The sequence below is a fragment of the Ruditapes philippinarum genome, unplaced genomic scaffold, assembly GCF_026571515.1.
Source record: "Ruditapes philippinarum isolate M1 unplaced genomic scaffold, ASM2657151v2 ctg3328_1_1_1_1, whole genome shotgun sequence".
NCBI lineage: Eukaryota > Metazoa > Mollusca > Bivalvia > Venerida > Veneridae > Ruditapes > Ruditapes philippinarum.
In genome coordinates this window covers 67561-80604 of record NW_026856772.1, presented here as the reverse complement: position 1 = coordinate 80604, position 13044 = coordinate 67561, and the positions used below count along the sequence as shown (strand labels likewise).

The 13044-nt window shown below is 33.2% G+C and overlaps 1 protein-coding gene across 1 annotated transcript; it reads left to right on the top strand.

Annotated features, from left to right (window-relative positions):
• The first annotated feature begins 970 nt into the window (after positions 1 to 970).
• Positions 971 to 12835, top strand: LOC132747663 (nucleolar protein 9-like). The gene is made up of 10 exons (XM_060737108.1): positions 971 to 1164; positions 3774 to 4262; positions 6662 to 6772; positions 7677 to 7818; positions 8175 to 8364; positions 9444 to 9572; positions 9975 to 10070; positions 10502 to 10729; positions 11114 to 11375; positions 12703 to 12835. The coding sequence occupies exons 1-10, from the start codon at positions 1032 to 1034 to the stop codon at positions 12753 to 12755; spliced, it is 1833 nt and encodes a 610-aa protein (XP_060593091.1). The 5' UTR covers positions 971 to 1031; the 3' UTR covers positions 12756 to 12835.
• Positions 12836 to 13044: the final 209 nt, after the last annotated feature.

Genomic DNA, 13044 nt, shown 5'->3' with positions numbered 1-13044 from the left:
ACTCCCTTATCAAAACATTTATTGCTGTCATCCAGTTGTTAATCTTCTGCCTGGGGGCTTGGCAAAGATCTTTATCTATCAACATGCTTGAATGACTTCAATGTTTAAACTGCATAATTGATTGGTTTATTACTTTCCAGAGCTCTAATGACATTAATAGTCACAGATAGTGGTAAATAGATGTGTTACATTTTACACCATATTTTACTATCTTAGTTTTTTCCATTTTCTTTGTGAAAGTCCTATAATTAAGAAATTGAAAATTATTATTTGCAAATTAAAAAGGAGGCGAGTTTTATGAAGATAATATAAAGGAATCGCGTTTCAATAACTAGTTTTACTTAGATTGTTATAAAGACGAAATGTTTGGTCATTTGCTTTTAATAACCTTCTATGACAGTTATATTTTTGAATAAAATCTGGATTCAATTATGGAAAAAAAATCTTATTGAATATTTGTGTTTGAAATTATGTTTTTGTACAATAGAAAAGCAGTTTTTTTAATACCACTTTACTTGCAAAATCGTCTATTATTCAGGTATGTAAATTTATCAAGTGTTTGAAATTATTTTTTATAACGGTCATATGTCAGACACCCCCCCCCCCCGGAAAACATGTTCTGTACTCGCCCCTGGTACGCCTTCTAATTAATAAATATTAACTATACAGTACGGTACTGTATAGCTGTTACAATCTGTAAACGTGTTTACGCTTAATACGTTTATGCATACTTCGTTTGAAACGCCATTTGAATTTGCTGGCATGATGTGCCAATCGCATTGATAATTTGTACATATATAAATCGGTGTGAAAAGATAAATTAGACCTTTTAAAGTTCATTCCGTTGGGTAAAAAGGCAATATTTTAGCATTTTATCATTCAAGCGCCTTGTCCTGTATATAGTGTGGTGCTCCAATCCTTTTTTTAGTCTCAATCATTTGGTGTACGTTTGCATTTTAGACCTAGCCAAATTATTTTTGTTTACTTCCGGTTTCATAACACGTGTTTTCGCAAACAGAAAAATCTCTGCGATGGATCGAAGTAATACTCACAAGAAGAAAACTAAACATCGGAATACACAAGAAAATGATTCGTTGAATTATTACAAAAGAATTGAAGACATACTGCGATCAAGCGGTGACAAAGATGGGAACTTGTTGAATGGTAATTGGTATTATTGAACAGTTGAATAGACCCCCTGGCCTTGGTTCTTTTACATGCTCAGTGTATAGCACTGATACATGCGATGATTAACAGGATTTCTTACAAGTACACCTCTAGGTAGATGGAAAACACTGAAAGTGTCACTGTGACTGAAAAATCCAAAAGGTGTTACCCAGGATCAAACCCAGGACCTCAGGAGTGATAGTCAGTGGTCTTACCATCTGAGATCGCGCCACCTGTTTTTTTAAGAATGGTTAGCAGGTACATAGTTCTGGCTTCTATAAAGTATTCTGTCAATTTTACTTTGACGTTGTGTGACTGTAAAGGTCTAACCGTCTAACAGTACAAGAAAACCTGTTAGCTGAAGTGTCTTTAGCTAGTAAAGAGGTAAAGGTCAGTTCCACTGTCTGACCCTAATCACGTCTTGCTCAGCCTTTGTTAATTCTCATTAAGTTTTAACAGACATAGATCTATCTATGTCATAAGATGGATTTGATTCAATTCATATGTGAATCAATTAAAACAAATCCCATTTATCAGTCTATTAATCACGGTGCATATCCATATCGGTACCCTCTTTGCGAAATCTGCTCAAACTGTACCCTCTTTGAACATGCACAGGTCATTCTCTGCTAAAAACAAACCAGCGATGGATAACAATCCAGAAAATTTTCATTGTAATAGGGAAAGGAGGTATGACACGTAGAAAAGGTGTATACCACGAAACACTAGAATGTTTTATTTATGTGCTGATTTGTCATGTGCCCGATTTTCATGTACTGCAACTTCACAATAAGCTACAAAATCGACATGTCTTGCCTCGCCCATCACCTCAACATATTTTTCGGGCTGAAATGAACTTGTGGCTTGATTATATATGCATCATTATTCATACATATTTAATATGTTCATATATATATCATCTTCGGACAAATGGCAGTATATTGTCAAAAATAAATGTAAAATTCATAAAAACACCCTACTTTCGGTTTTGCAGCGGAACGGGAAACCCCTCTTCATTTGAATTATTATATCACAGGTACCCTCTCATTTTTTAACACATTGGTACCCTCAAAGCACGACATATGCTTTTATTTGCATTAATCGTTAAGTATGTATGTAATATTTCTTACTTTTATGTAAGTATTACATACTTAGCAATTAACGCACATAAAAGCATACGTCATTCTATCAAGTCTTGTTAAAAGAAAGTAAATATTGCTACCTAAAATGTAAGTTTTTCATGTATCATCTGTATCTTCATGGTTTTTTACATATAGCTGTGCTATATTTAAAAGCCAAGTTTGACATTTTAAGTTACACTTAGTAAGTGATTTTCGGTATTGCTGGACTAAAAACCTGTTTTAATAACTTATATTACGATACCATGATTAAAATTTTATTGTAAAATAGGGGATTTTGTGTCATGTCAGAAACTAATAGATTTTTTGTATTGTCCACATACTAGGTTTAAGAGTTCACTGCGTTCTACCGAGTGGTTCATGTAGAGAACTTGGCGTGATTACCTAGAATGATTTGAGACAATCATGTACATTTAACATGTAAATACAGACTCTTTACTTACTGTAAAACAGCCGTCCAAAAATGTTCTCAATGTCTCTTAATTACAAGTCAAATAAGATGAACTGAGCTAGATTTGACAAGTAACGGTAGGGAGTTCCAGAGTTTTAAAGTCCATACGAAAGAGCTAGTATGTAGTTGATTTAAGAACTTCTTAGAAGAGTGGGAAATATTATTCAAGTTTCTGATGGGGATAAGGTGTCTTACTGTTAATATTCCAATTAATTTATTAATATTCCACCACATTCTTACATCAAAGCAAACATAACTTTGAATAATGTAAATTGTAAGCTCATAAATGAAAATAGTGATCAAGTATGATAAAAGCAATTAATTTAGGTGTTAATGCTTAATGTTATTTTAGAAATAAATATCATAAAATTGGAACAAAGCAGGGTCAGGGTGTGTGGCAAGCGTGCTAATATTATTTATTCTTTCTTGTCTTCCCTTAAAGCAGCACGCCTCCAGATTCATGCTAATTTTCATGAAAATTTGAAAAAATATTAAACAGTGTAATATTTTAAAGTTACCAAAAGAATGCAATTTACACATTATCAATGGCACTTACAACCTATGTTAATTACTACAAAGAGGCCAAAATAAAAATTCAATGCAAATAAATTTTTCAAGCTAGCCCTGCTTTTCCTTCTTTTCCAACTTCTCTATTTTTTGGTTAAACACAGTCCTACATTGTACTTTTCCCTACTTTTATATTGAAATGTTGTACTATCCCTTCTTTTAAATTAAAAGTTGTCAATATGAAACTTGAAATACTTGCTTACATGCATCATGATAAGGTGCAGTTGTAAGGTAAGGAGCATAACTCTGAAAGCAATAGACTTTTGAGTTATGCCCCTTTAAACTTAGAATTTTTAACAGTCAAGTGTTAACATATTAACTTAACAATGTATTTGGTGCTCTTGTTTGATATATAAACTTGTACATGTATATATGATTTTAATCTTTATATAGTTGCCTTATGTTATAATTGATCTATAATATGCTTTAATATTTTTTATTTCTTTCAGAGGATTTTCTAGACAATGTTTTCTCCCAGTTGGCGGAAGAAGCTAAAGATGTCTGCCAGAGTCCGGAAATCAGTCCGATAATTGAAAAACTTGTAACAAAGGGCTCTGCAACACATATACAATCCCTTGCCAACGTGTTCTCTAAAGACTGGTCCAATATTTGCCGACACAAGTGCTCTAGTCATGTACTACAGAAACTTTTGATGGTTATACCGAAGTTTATACAGGAAAAAGTGATGAGTTTTGACTTTGAAAGTGACATAACAGAAGGAGGAGCAGAATCAGTGGAGGATAGTTTAATAAGAACAGTTCTACAGCTGGTAGATTTTATGATTGAAAATATCGAGGATTGTGTTAATGATGTATATCTATCACACATATTCAGGACCATTTTGCAGGTGATAGGGGGAACTTGTGTTGGCGAAAAGGTGCTTAAAAGTCGCACATCAAGGAATTATGGGAAGAAATTCCGGGCTGATGACCAAGAAGGTACAGGTCTATGTTAGCTAAATTGTAATAATCCCTCTGCATTGAATGTACATTGTTTATTTGAAGGATTTTCAGGATCAAAATGTTTAAAATTAAGCAGTTGAAAGCCTATAATCAGCATGCTCTATGCTGCCAGCTAGTGATGTTCTGATTGTCGCAAGTCGCCGATAATCAGTTACTGTTATGTAAAACGACAATAATCGATTCACAGAAATTTGTTCCGCGACATCGTCGAAAATGTTTAGTGTATCAAAGGGAATTAATTCTGATGGTAATTTTCTTTTAGGAACACCTCGCCGATCGCATAAAAAAAACTCAGAGACAATTACGAGTTGAACAGGATCAATAAGTGATGTAAACAATAGTAATATAATGTGATGTGAATGGTATTATTTGACATCCATTGAAAAAAATCTATTTCGTAAAATTATGACTATATAACGTTAAAACTGTGTTGAAAGTTCATGTTACTAAATATAATCAAGTGCCTTGGTTAGAAATGTTACTTCCCTATTTCTTTTTAACGCGACTTTATTCGAAAGTTATCGATTATGTCCCATCCGACTGAACCGATGATCGATTGGAACAAATTTCATCCGATTTTCATCACTACTGCCAGCCTAATTGCTTCTACTGAGCCTTGCCTTTTGAGAAAAAAGCTAAACTCAAACTTGGGAGGTTGGCCATGTTAACATTGCTATTGGCTTGGTACATTGTATATTATATCTCAAAGCAATTATAAGACATTCCACAAGTATTCTATTCTAGGATTTGAAAACCGGGAATTTTTATCGAAAAGTGAGAATTTATAACATTTTTGTGTCGCCTTGAAAAAGGCGACATATAGGGGTTACTTTTGTCGGCGTTGTCGTCGTCGGTGTCAGTGTCGGCGTCCCCTTAAGCTTGTCCGGAGAATAAGTCAGTCATTATAAGTCGGATTGACTTCAAACTTGATATGCATGCTTCTTATAATGACCCGAAGTGCAGTGCACAAGAACCAGTACTCTGCACTTCTTATTTTTTGAGTTATTATCCTTTGTTAATTTTCATACTTTATTTTTATCCGGGCCAATTCTCCTAAAGTATAAAATCTATGAATTTGAAACTTCATAGGATGATAGATCTCATTAAGAAGAAGTGCAGTGCAAAAGAACTGGTACTCTGCATTTCTTATTTTTTGAGTTATTGCCCTTTGTTGATTTTCATACTTTATTTTTGTCCGGGCCATTTCACCTAAAGTATAAAAGCTATGGACTTGAAACTTCATAGGATGATAGATCTCATTAAGAAGAAGTGCAATGCACAAGAACTGGTACCCTACATTTCTTATTTTTTGAGTTATTGCCCTTTGTTAATTTTCTACTTTATTTTTGTCCTGACCATTTCTCATAAATTATAAAAGCTTTAGACTTGAAACTTAATAGGATGATAGATCTTTTTGATAAGAAGTGCAGTGCGCAGAAACTGCTGCTCTGCATTTCTTATTTTTTGAGTTATTGCCCTTTGTTGATTTTCAAATTTCATTTTTGTCCTGGCCATTTCTCCTAAACTATATTGTTCACAAGGCGACACATCCGACTCGCGGAGTTCTAGTTTTATCTTTTTCTTTCTTTCTCGACATAACTTTTTCTCCTTCTGAAAAAATAGGGGGGAATTCTCAAAAATATGTGTGAATCCCCCCATCACCACTTCTAGAATAGACACTGAGTTTTTGAAATTATTATACCCAGCAGATAAAATTTGAACCTGTTGCAGTTGGTTTGTCTATTCATTCATCTGGATCTATATTTTATAATTGCCTTGTCTTAATTTTCTTGAATCTTAGCAGGCAATTGCACTACCCCTATCCCACTGAAACAGTACAAGGAAGAGGGGAAAATGTTAAGTTTTTGACACCAAAAAAAAGTGGGAGATTTTCCATCTTTTCAACTTGCAGTTTTAACCATTAAGTGGTGTATTTACAATCTGACTTTCCACACACTGAGTGTAGGGCCTAAAGGAGTGGTTTGAGAAGGCCTCTCTTCACTTGTGTTTAACAACTGTGGCTAGAATTGACTAGAGTATTACAATAATATACAGACAAACCTTTGTCAATGACCGCCTTTGAATAAAGATCACACTGTAAATAAAACCATACTTCGTTAACCCTTCATTGATTTAGTTTGATGTAGTAACCTCCAAATAAAGACCTCTTGTCTATTAAGGCCTTACCTTTGGATGGGCTTTGTTCACAGATTTACCTGTATGTTTTACAACAGCCTTAAAAATGCTTCTTAGAAATTAAGTACTGTTATACACCTTAAAGTTTGATATGATTTAATTAAACTTTATTTGAAGCGTGCTAGAATATTTTCTTTATCTCATATTTATATACATATATGTGTTTATTTTCATTTCAGATGATGAGTTTGCAAAGCCAATTACATTTCCAAACTATGAGGTACCTGTTAATTTCCGTAATTATCTGAAAAGGTTTTACAAACAGATCTTTGCATTGGAAAATTTTGGAGGTTAGTATCTCAGATTGTGATTTAATGAAGAAAAAATTCATTAATAATCTCTAACTCTTTATGAAATTCTGTAGGAAAGGTTGTGCAAGTTACATTTACAGTACAACCTGTGCAAAGCAACACCATCTGTGTAAAATATTGTGAAGTCTTTGTTTGAAAGGAATTGATTAGGAAAGAGGTTATTGGTCCACATGTGACATTCCACAGAGATTGCACTGTAGTTTTGGAAAGGCTACTTTCCTACTTATTTGACCAAAGTTGACTTTCCATGTTGTTTCATTTCTTGATCTATAAGCATTCTTACACAATGTATGTATGATTGTATGCTTTATTCCTTCTTCAGGTGGATTTGATAAAAGGACTTGTCACTAATCACAAAATATAGTTTATAATTATATATAATATATCTATATACTAGAATATATAATCAACAACAACAACAACAAAACAGCAACAACAAAACAAAAACAGACAACTATAACAATTGACCTTTGTTGTGGCTGATTTCAGACACAGTTAAGATATATATAAAAACAACAACAACCAAAAAACAAACAAAAAAAAACCCCAAAAACAAACGGACAACTATGACAATTGACCTTTGTTATGGCTGATTTCAGACGCAGTTAAGATATAACTATCTTGGGAACATGTGATATAGGAAATAAAATAGGTATTACCTGCCAGTGATATTGACGAGTTGTTTTATCTAGCTGCTGGTTCCAGGCTGAAATTAAGTAAGGAATGTCAAACATGGAACCCTTCTATAATTGTACACATCAATGTGCGCTTATATATATCTTTCTTTAAGTTCAGCCAAGAAGAAATTGATAAAAATATTAAATGTTGGCCAAGATGAGGAATAATTTATTTATTGATCTGTATTGTTGTTTTTGTATTTCAGTATACCTAACAAATGCTAATGGTAGTCCTGTGATACAGACTTTACTGCTTGTACTTCATAAAGTTGACCTTGACCTTTGTCAAAGGGTCATACATAAGGTCATCAAAGCAACAAGAATAGAGGATACTGCTGAAAGTGTAAAGTATGTGCAAAAAGAAAATTTCTGATTTTTCTAAATTAAGCTTGCTTTTTTCATCAACTCTTCTTGTTTCATTGTATGTGTTTAAAGTCACAAATATACTTTGTAAATTCACCAGCATAATATACAAAGAATAAGTTATCGTGCTGAATTTGCCATATATTTTTTCAGTGTAAATTTGAAGTAAGAGTGCTATTTATAATTTATTTCACCTAACAGGATGTAAAAAAATGCCCCAACTTATGTATATTTATTTACACATTTAGAAAAAAACCTTTTATTTTGTTGATAAGCTAAAATAAGTAATTTTCAGGTGATATTTCTGTTGTTATGATGTATGACATACATTGTATTTTCAGCATACCTCCTGTAGCATGTGATATGATTGGCTCATTTCTTGTTGAGTTAATTGTCTCCCTTAGTTCAGAAAAAGTTTACAAAGAACTTTTCAAGAAGCTCTTCAAAGGGAAGTTACTCCAGTTTGCAACACACCCATGTGCTAACTTTGTGCTGCAGAAAATGGTCAAACACTGCCTGGATAGAGAAATGGTATTTTGATGTTCTTTACTGTTTGAGTACTAGCTAAAATAATGATAGCCCTCTGTATTGAAATTGGAACCATGCAAGCCCGCTTATAAATGACGTCTGACTTAATTCTGAAGTATGGTCCCCTGCTCATAGTGCTCAATAAAAAACTGTAACTATATTGTAAGTGGCTAGTACAGGTCTTAACCTCTAGCCAAAAGTTCTAGCTGCACGTGAGTCATGCACATCTAGCTTATTTACTTACACTGTATCTAAAGATTATTAAAGCTAATTTGCTATGTTTAGAATACTGCAGAAATTTTACAGAAAGTGATCAGAGTTTTGGTATTGCAGGGTATGCAAACAAACAAATTTCAATGATAAAAACAATTAGTGACCACAGATTTTCCTGTTATTTTGTTCTCTTCCTTGTACTGACTTTAACAGACGAAGCATTTTATTGTCTATATGTCTTCTAGTTATTTGTTATATTGTCCATTTAGGACTACAGAAATGCATATATAAATAAATTTAATATTTTACTTTTTATATTTTACTTCTAAAAACTGATGGTCACCCGCTAGAATCTTGCCATTTGATAAATTTGGTTCTAATTCTTTTATAACTAATGTTATTTTCTTCATTGAAAACAAATTTGCATATTCATTACTGTTGCCTTTTGTTATTTACAATGTACTTAAAGAAAAAAAAGCCGTAAAGTGTATAGAGACTAGCAGTATGTTTGGAACTTTTGGCCAGCAGTACGCACCACGTGACCCGTGTTGCTTGTCACCTCCTTTTGTATTCATATCTTAACAATAAATAGTTCCAATTTAAAGTAGGGCAAAAACTGTTATAGAATATCAGCAGTGTGTGATGGTTAAAGTTCTCAGTTGATAACAATTCTTCAACGTCTTTGTTTTCAACCTACTGTGTCGTCATTAGATCATCACTGATTTTAAAAGTTTGATTTGTCACAAAGTTCAGTTTAGGTTTTTCATAAATTAAGAGATACATTACAAGGCATACTTAGTAATAGCTGAAAAATATCAATATACCTGTTTTGCATATAATGTAGTTTAAGTTATAATTGGCAATTTCAGTTTCAAACTATATTGGAAGAGTTAACAGACAGTATGGTGGAGGTTTTGAGAGCACAGTATAATGGTGTAGTGGTGGCTCTAGCAGCTACATGTGAGAACTTGCAGTGTGGCCAGCAACAGTTTCTACAGGTAGGATACTTGTCAATAAAATGGTTGGATTTTATGTTGCACCAACTCATTTTAGGTCATATTGCCACTTAATACCTATTACTGGTGGAGGAAGACCTAAGGTGCCCAGGTTCATGCATTATTTCAGGAAGAAAAGAGCACCTGAGAAGAATGTTCCATAAGATAGTTGGATAGCTTCCTCACATGAAAGAATCCAAAGTCTGTATCTGGCTTCGAACCCACAGCAGTGAGTGGCAAGCGGTTTTAAGTCAACCACCATAGCCACTCAGCCATTGGAGCCCCCCGGATTCTGGTCATTAAGTATAGGTTAAAGTTTATTAGAATGTATTTACAAAATTAAATTGGAACACTTGCTATGATTGACATGGTATTTTTATATTCATACACATTATATTTATACAGATGATACTGAAATGTTTTCAATGTGAAGAAAATGAAAGACAGGTGAAATTAGTTCAAGTCATTGCAACATTAACAACTTATGACGATTTCATGAAGGTAAATAAATGTATTCTGTGATTTTTATTCTAGTTTTTCAATTGTAGTTCACTAAGGAATAGCTAATATATGACACCTAGTTGAATGTTTTTTTCTTTCTTTTTTAACACAATGTTTATTGTGCAATGTTTGCACATCATTATTATTAAGCATGTTAATCACCATTCATGGCGTTGACCTTTCTTGAAAATTGCATTTTAATACACCTGAGAAAATTTTGGCATATGTTAATTAAGCACCTGGTCGTTCGTCAGTCCGTCAATCTCCTTAGAAACAGCAATGTAATTGGAGCTTATGGATTTTTTTTTAGAAATTATGTTTAAGGCTAAATGAGAACCACCTGAATAATTTGACCACCTGTCATTATCATTATAAAATGTAATGAACAAATAAGCTAAATGTTGAGTGTTTTTGTCTTTTTATTATTACAGAGCAGTGAGCCAGTATTGAAGAAAGTGAATTACCATGGTTCCCAGTTACTACAACACATGCTCCGATTTTCTGATACACATCTTTTAGCAACCAGTCTTGTGAATCTGGAACCAGAGGAGTTACTGACCTTGTCATGTGATCCATGTGGAAGTCATGTGCTGGATGCTGGATTTAAAAGTACTTCAGTTGATCAGAAAACTAAAGAAGCTTTACTCAATAAACTAAAGGTAGACTTGTTGTAATATTTTCAATAAATTAAACAAACAGGACCTCTATGTGGCTTTTATCATTGCTTTATATCGATATCTCTTACTGAAAAGCCTTTTTATACCAGTAAGAGCAAAATATTCACTGTCAGGGGCAGATAACCCAAAAAGTAGGATGGTGACCGCCCTAAATTTATTTTCATCAATTTGCTTCAATCATAATCTTTCTTTATCATGCAATGTATAAGAAAATTCTTTGTGCTTGTTTAAATTTTCGTTCTCTACACCTGGAAACGTCACTTATCAAGTGTACTTGTATTTAAACTAAGATCGTAATTAAGAAAAAGTATTTTCAGGATAAGTTGTTGGGAAATATGTCATGGTATCCCATAACTTTACTTTTAGGATCATTATGTATCTTTGGCCTGTGACAAGAATGGTAGCCGTGCCCTGGAATCTATTTGGAGAAATACTTCTATGAAACAGAAAGAAATGATTGCCACATGCCTGTGTGTACAAGAAGACAGAATACGTTCAGATAGAATAGGTTTCCATATACACCGGAACTTTGCTCTATTTCATTTCACAAAGAGACGCAAGGACTGGCAATCTATTCAACAAAACGATCAAAGGAAACGTAAAATGTTCCAAGATGTTCTTCATACAGGTATATGATATTTATAAATATGAGGGATGACCTGGAATTTGGGTAGTGTGCTATAAAATTTTTTTGACAATTATTACATCAAAAACAAATGAGCCGCGTCATGACAAAACCAACATAATGGATTTGCGACCAGCATGAATCCAGACCAGCCTGCGCATCCGCGCAGTCTGAGCAGGATCCATGCTGTTTGTTTACAAACCAATTATGTTGGTTTTGTCATGACACGGCTCAAATATGTCACTTACAATTACTCTGAGCACACATACAGTTTTTTCTACAATGTCAAAAAACTCTTTTAAAGAACATGTTCAAGGTCCAGAGAACACATTTTATTTTTTATAATAGTTCTCTGAAACATTATACTTTTCTGAAACCATTTGTAAAGATATTCATTAATGGCATCTCTTAATCTGTTTGTTGAAAATGTAAATGTACCATGTTTCATTAAAGTCTGCAACAACCTTCTGTTTGAGTTTTGAAGTTCATTCGATGATTAAACGTGATGTCTGGGAAGCATGTTCATGTATTCACAGAAGGCCAACCAGCTCTTTTATCATCTTCTATCTATAAGCCTCCTGTTATACCTGAATCTGTCATGGCATTTATACTAATGTTTCCCCACAGTTTGGCAAATTTTTGGATAATTTTGTCATTGTCAGTTACTTATAAATAAAATACCTCTGCATAATTCTGCCAAGATACAAGACAGCCCTTGTGATAATATGTAAATTAGATTTTAGGATTTTCATATCTTTGTTATTATAAATTTGAGTCATGTAGATATAAGCTTAACTGTTGGCGTTCCATGTTTATGTGAAAATCTTGTCTAAATTCCTCCAGCATACTAGTGAGATACCGAATTATTTGGCATAAATTATATTTTATATAAAAAGGTTATATTACAAGTTTGAACGTCTCAAGGTCTCAATGGCAAAAAAGAAAATTGTTTCTATATTTATAGAAAGTGATACTGAGATAAAATACAGTATATTATGAAAGTAGGTTATTTAAAGCACATGTAGTGTCACAGTCACTGTGGCTAAATATGAGGGGGGAAAAAAAGGTTTCAACTTGTGATGTTTGAGTAAATACAGAAAATTGAGGAAATGAAATAAAATTTGTGGTTCAGTTTGCTTAATGTATGTTTAGTAGATGTATTTAGCTTGCTTCTGAAGGAAAACCTCACAGACCAAGGTCATCTAGATAAATGTAGATACAATGATTTCAGTTTTAAGTTGAAGTTCAACAAAACCATGTACAGAACAAGTGATAATTGTTAATATAATGTAAGGATATAGTTAATTGTGATTATCTTTTTTTTTTTAAGATGAATCTTCGAAAAAGAAGAAAAAGGGCATGTACCAGAAACGAAAGACTTGAAGAAGCGTGATGTCTTAGTCATAGAATGTGGTCATTTATGAGTTATTATGTATAACGTTTTAAAAATACAATTTTAATAACATAAAGTTCGTCGTCTGTCTTGTTGAAGTGCTTATATGCATAAAATTCATGCTCTTTGCAAGAATATTTTGCTGTAAACATTTGCTTGTGCATCAGACTGGCAAAGTTCATATAACTTTTGTAAAGGGTCACCTGTGAAGTTTCCTCAAAATCAATCATGTGGTTTAGCAGCTGATATTGTGGAGAATGACAGACAACTTGCCATCTC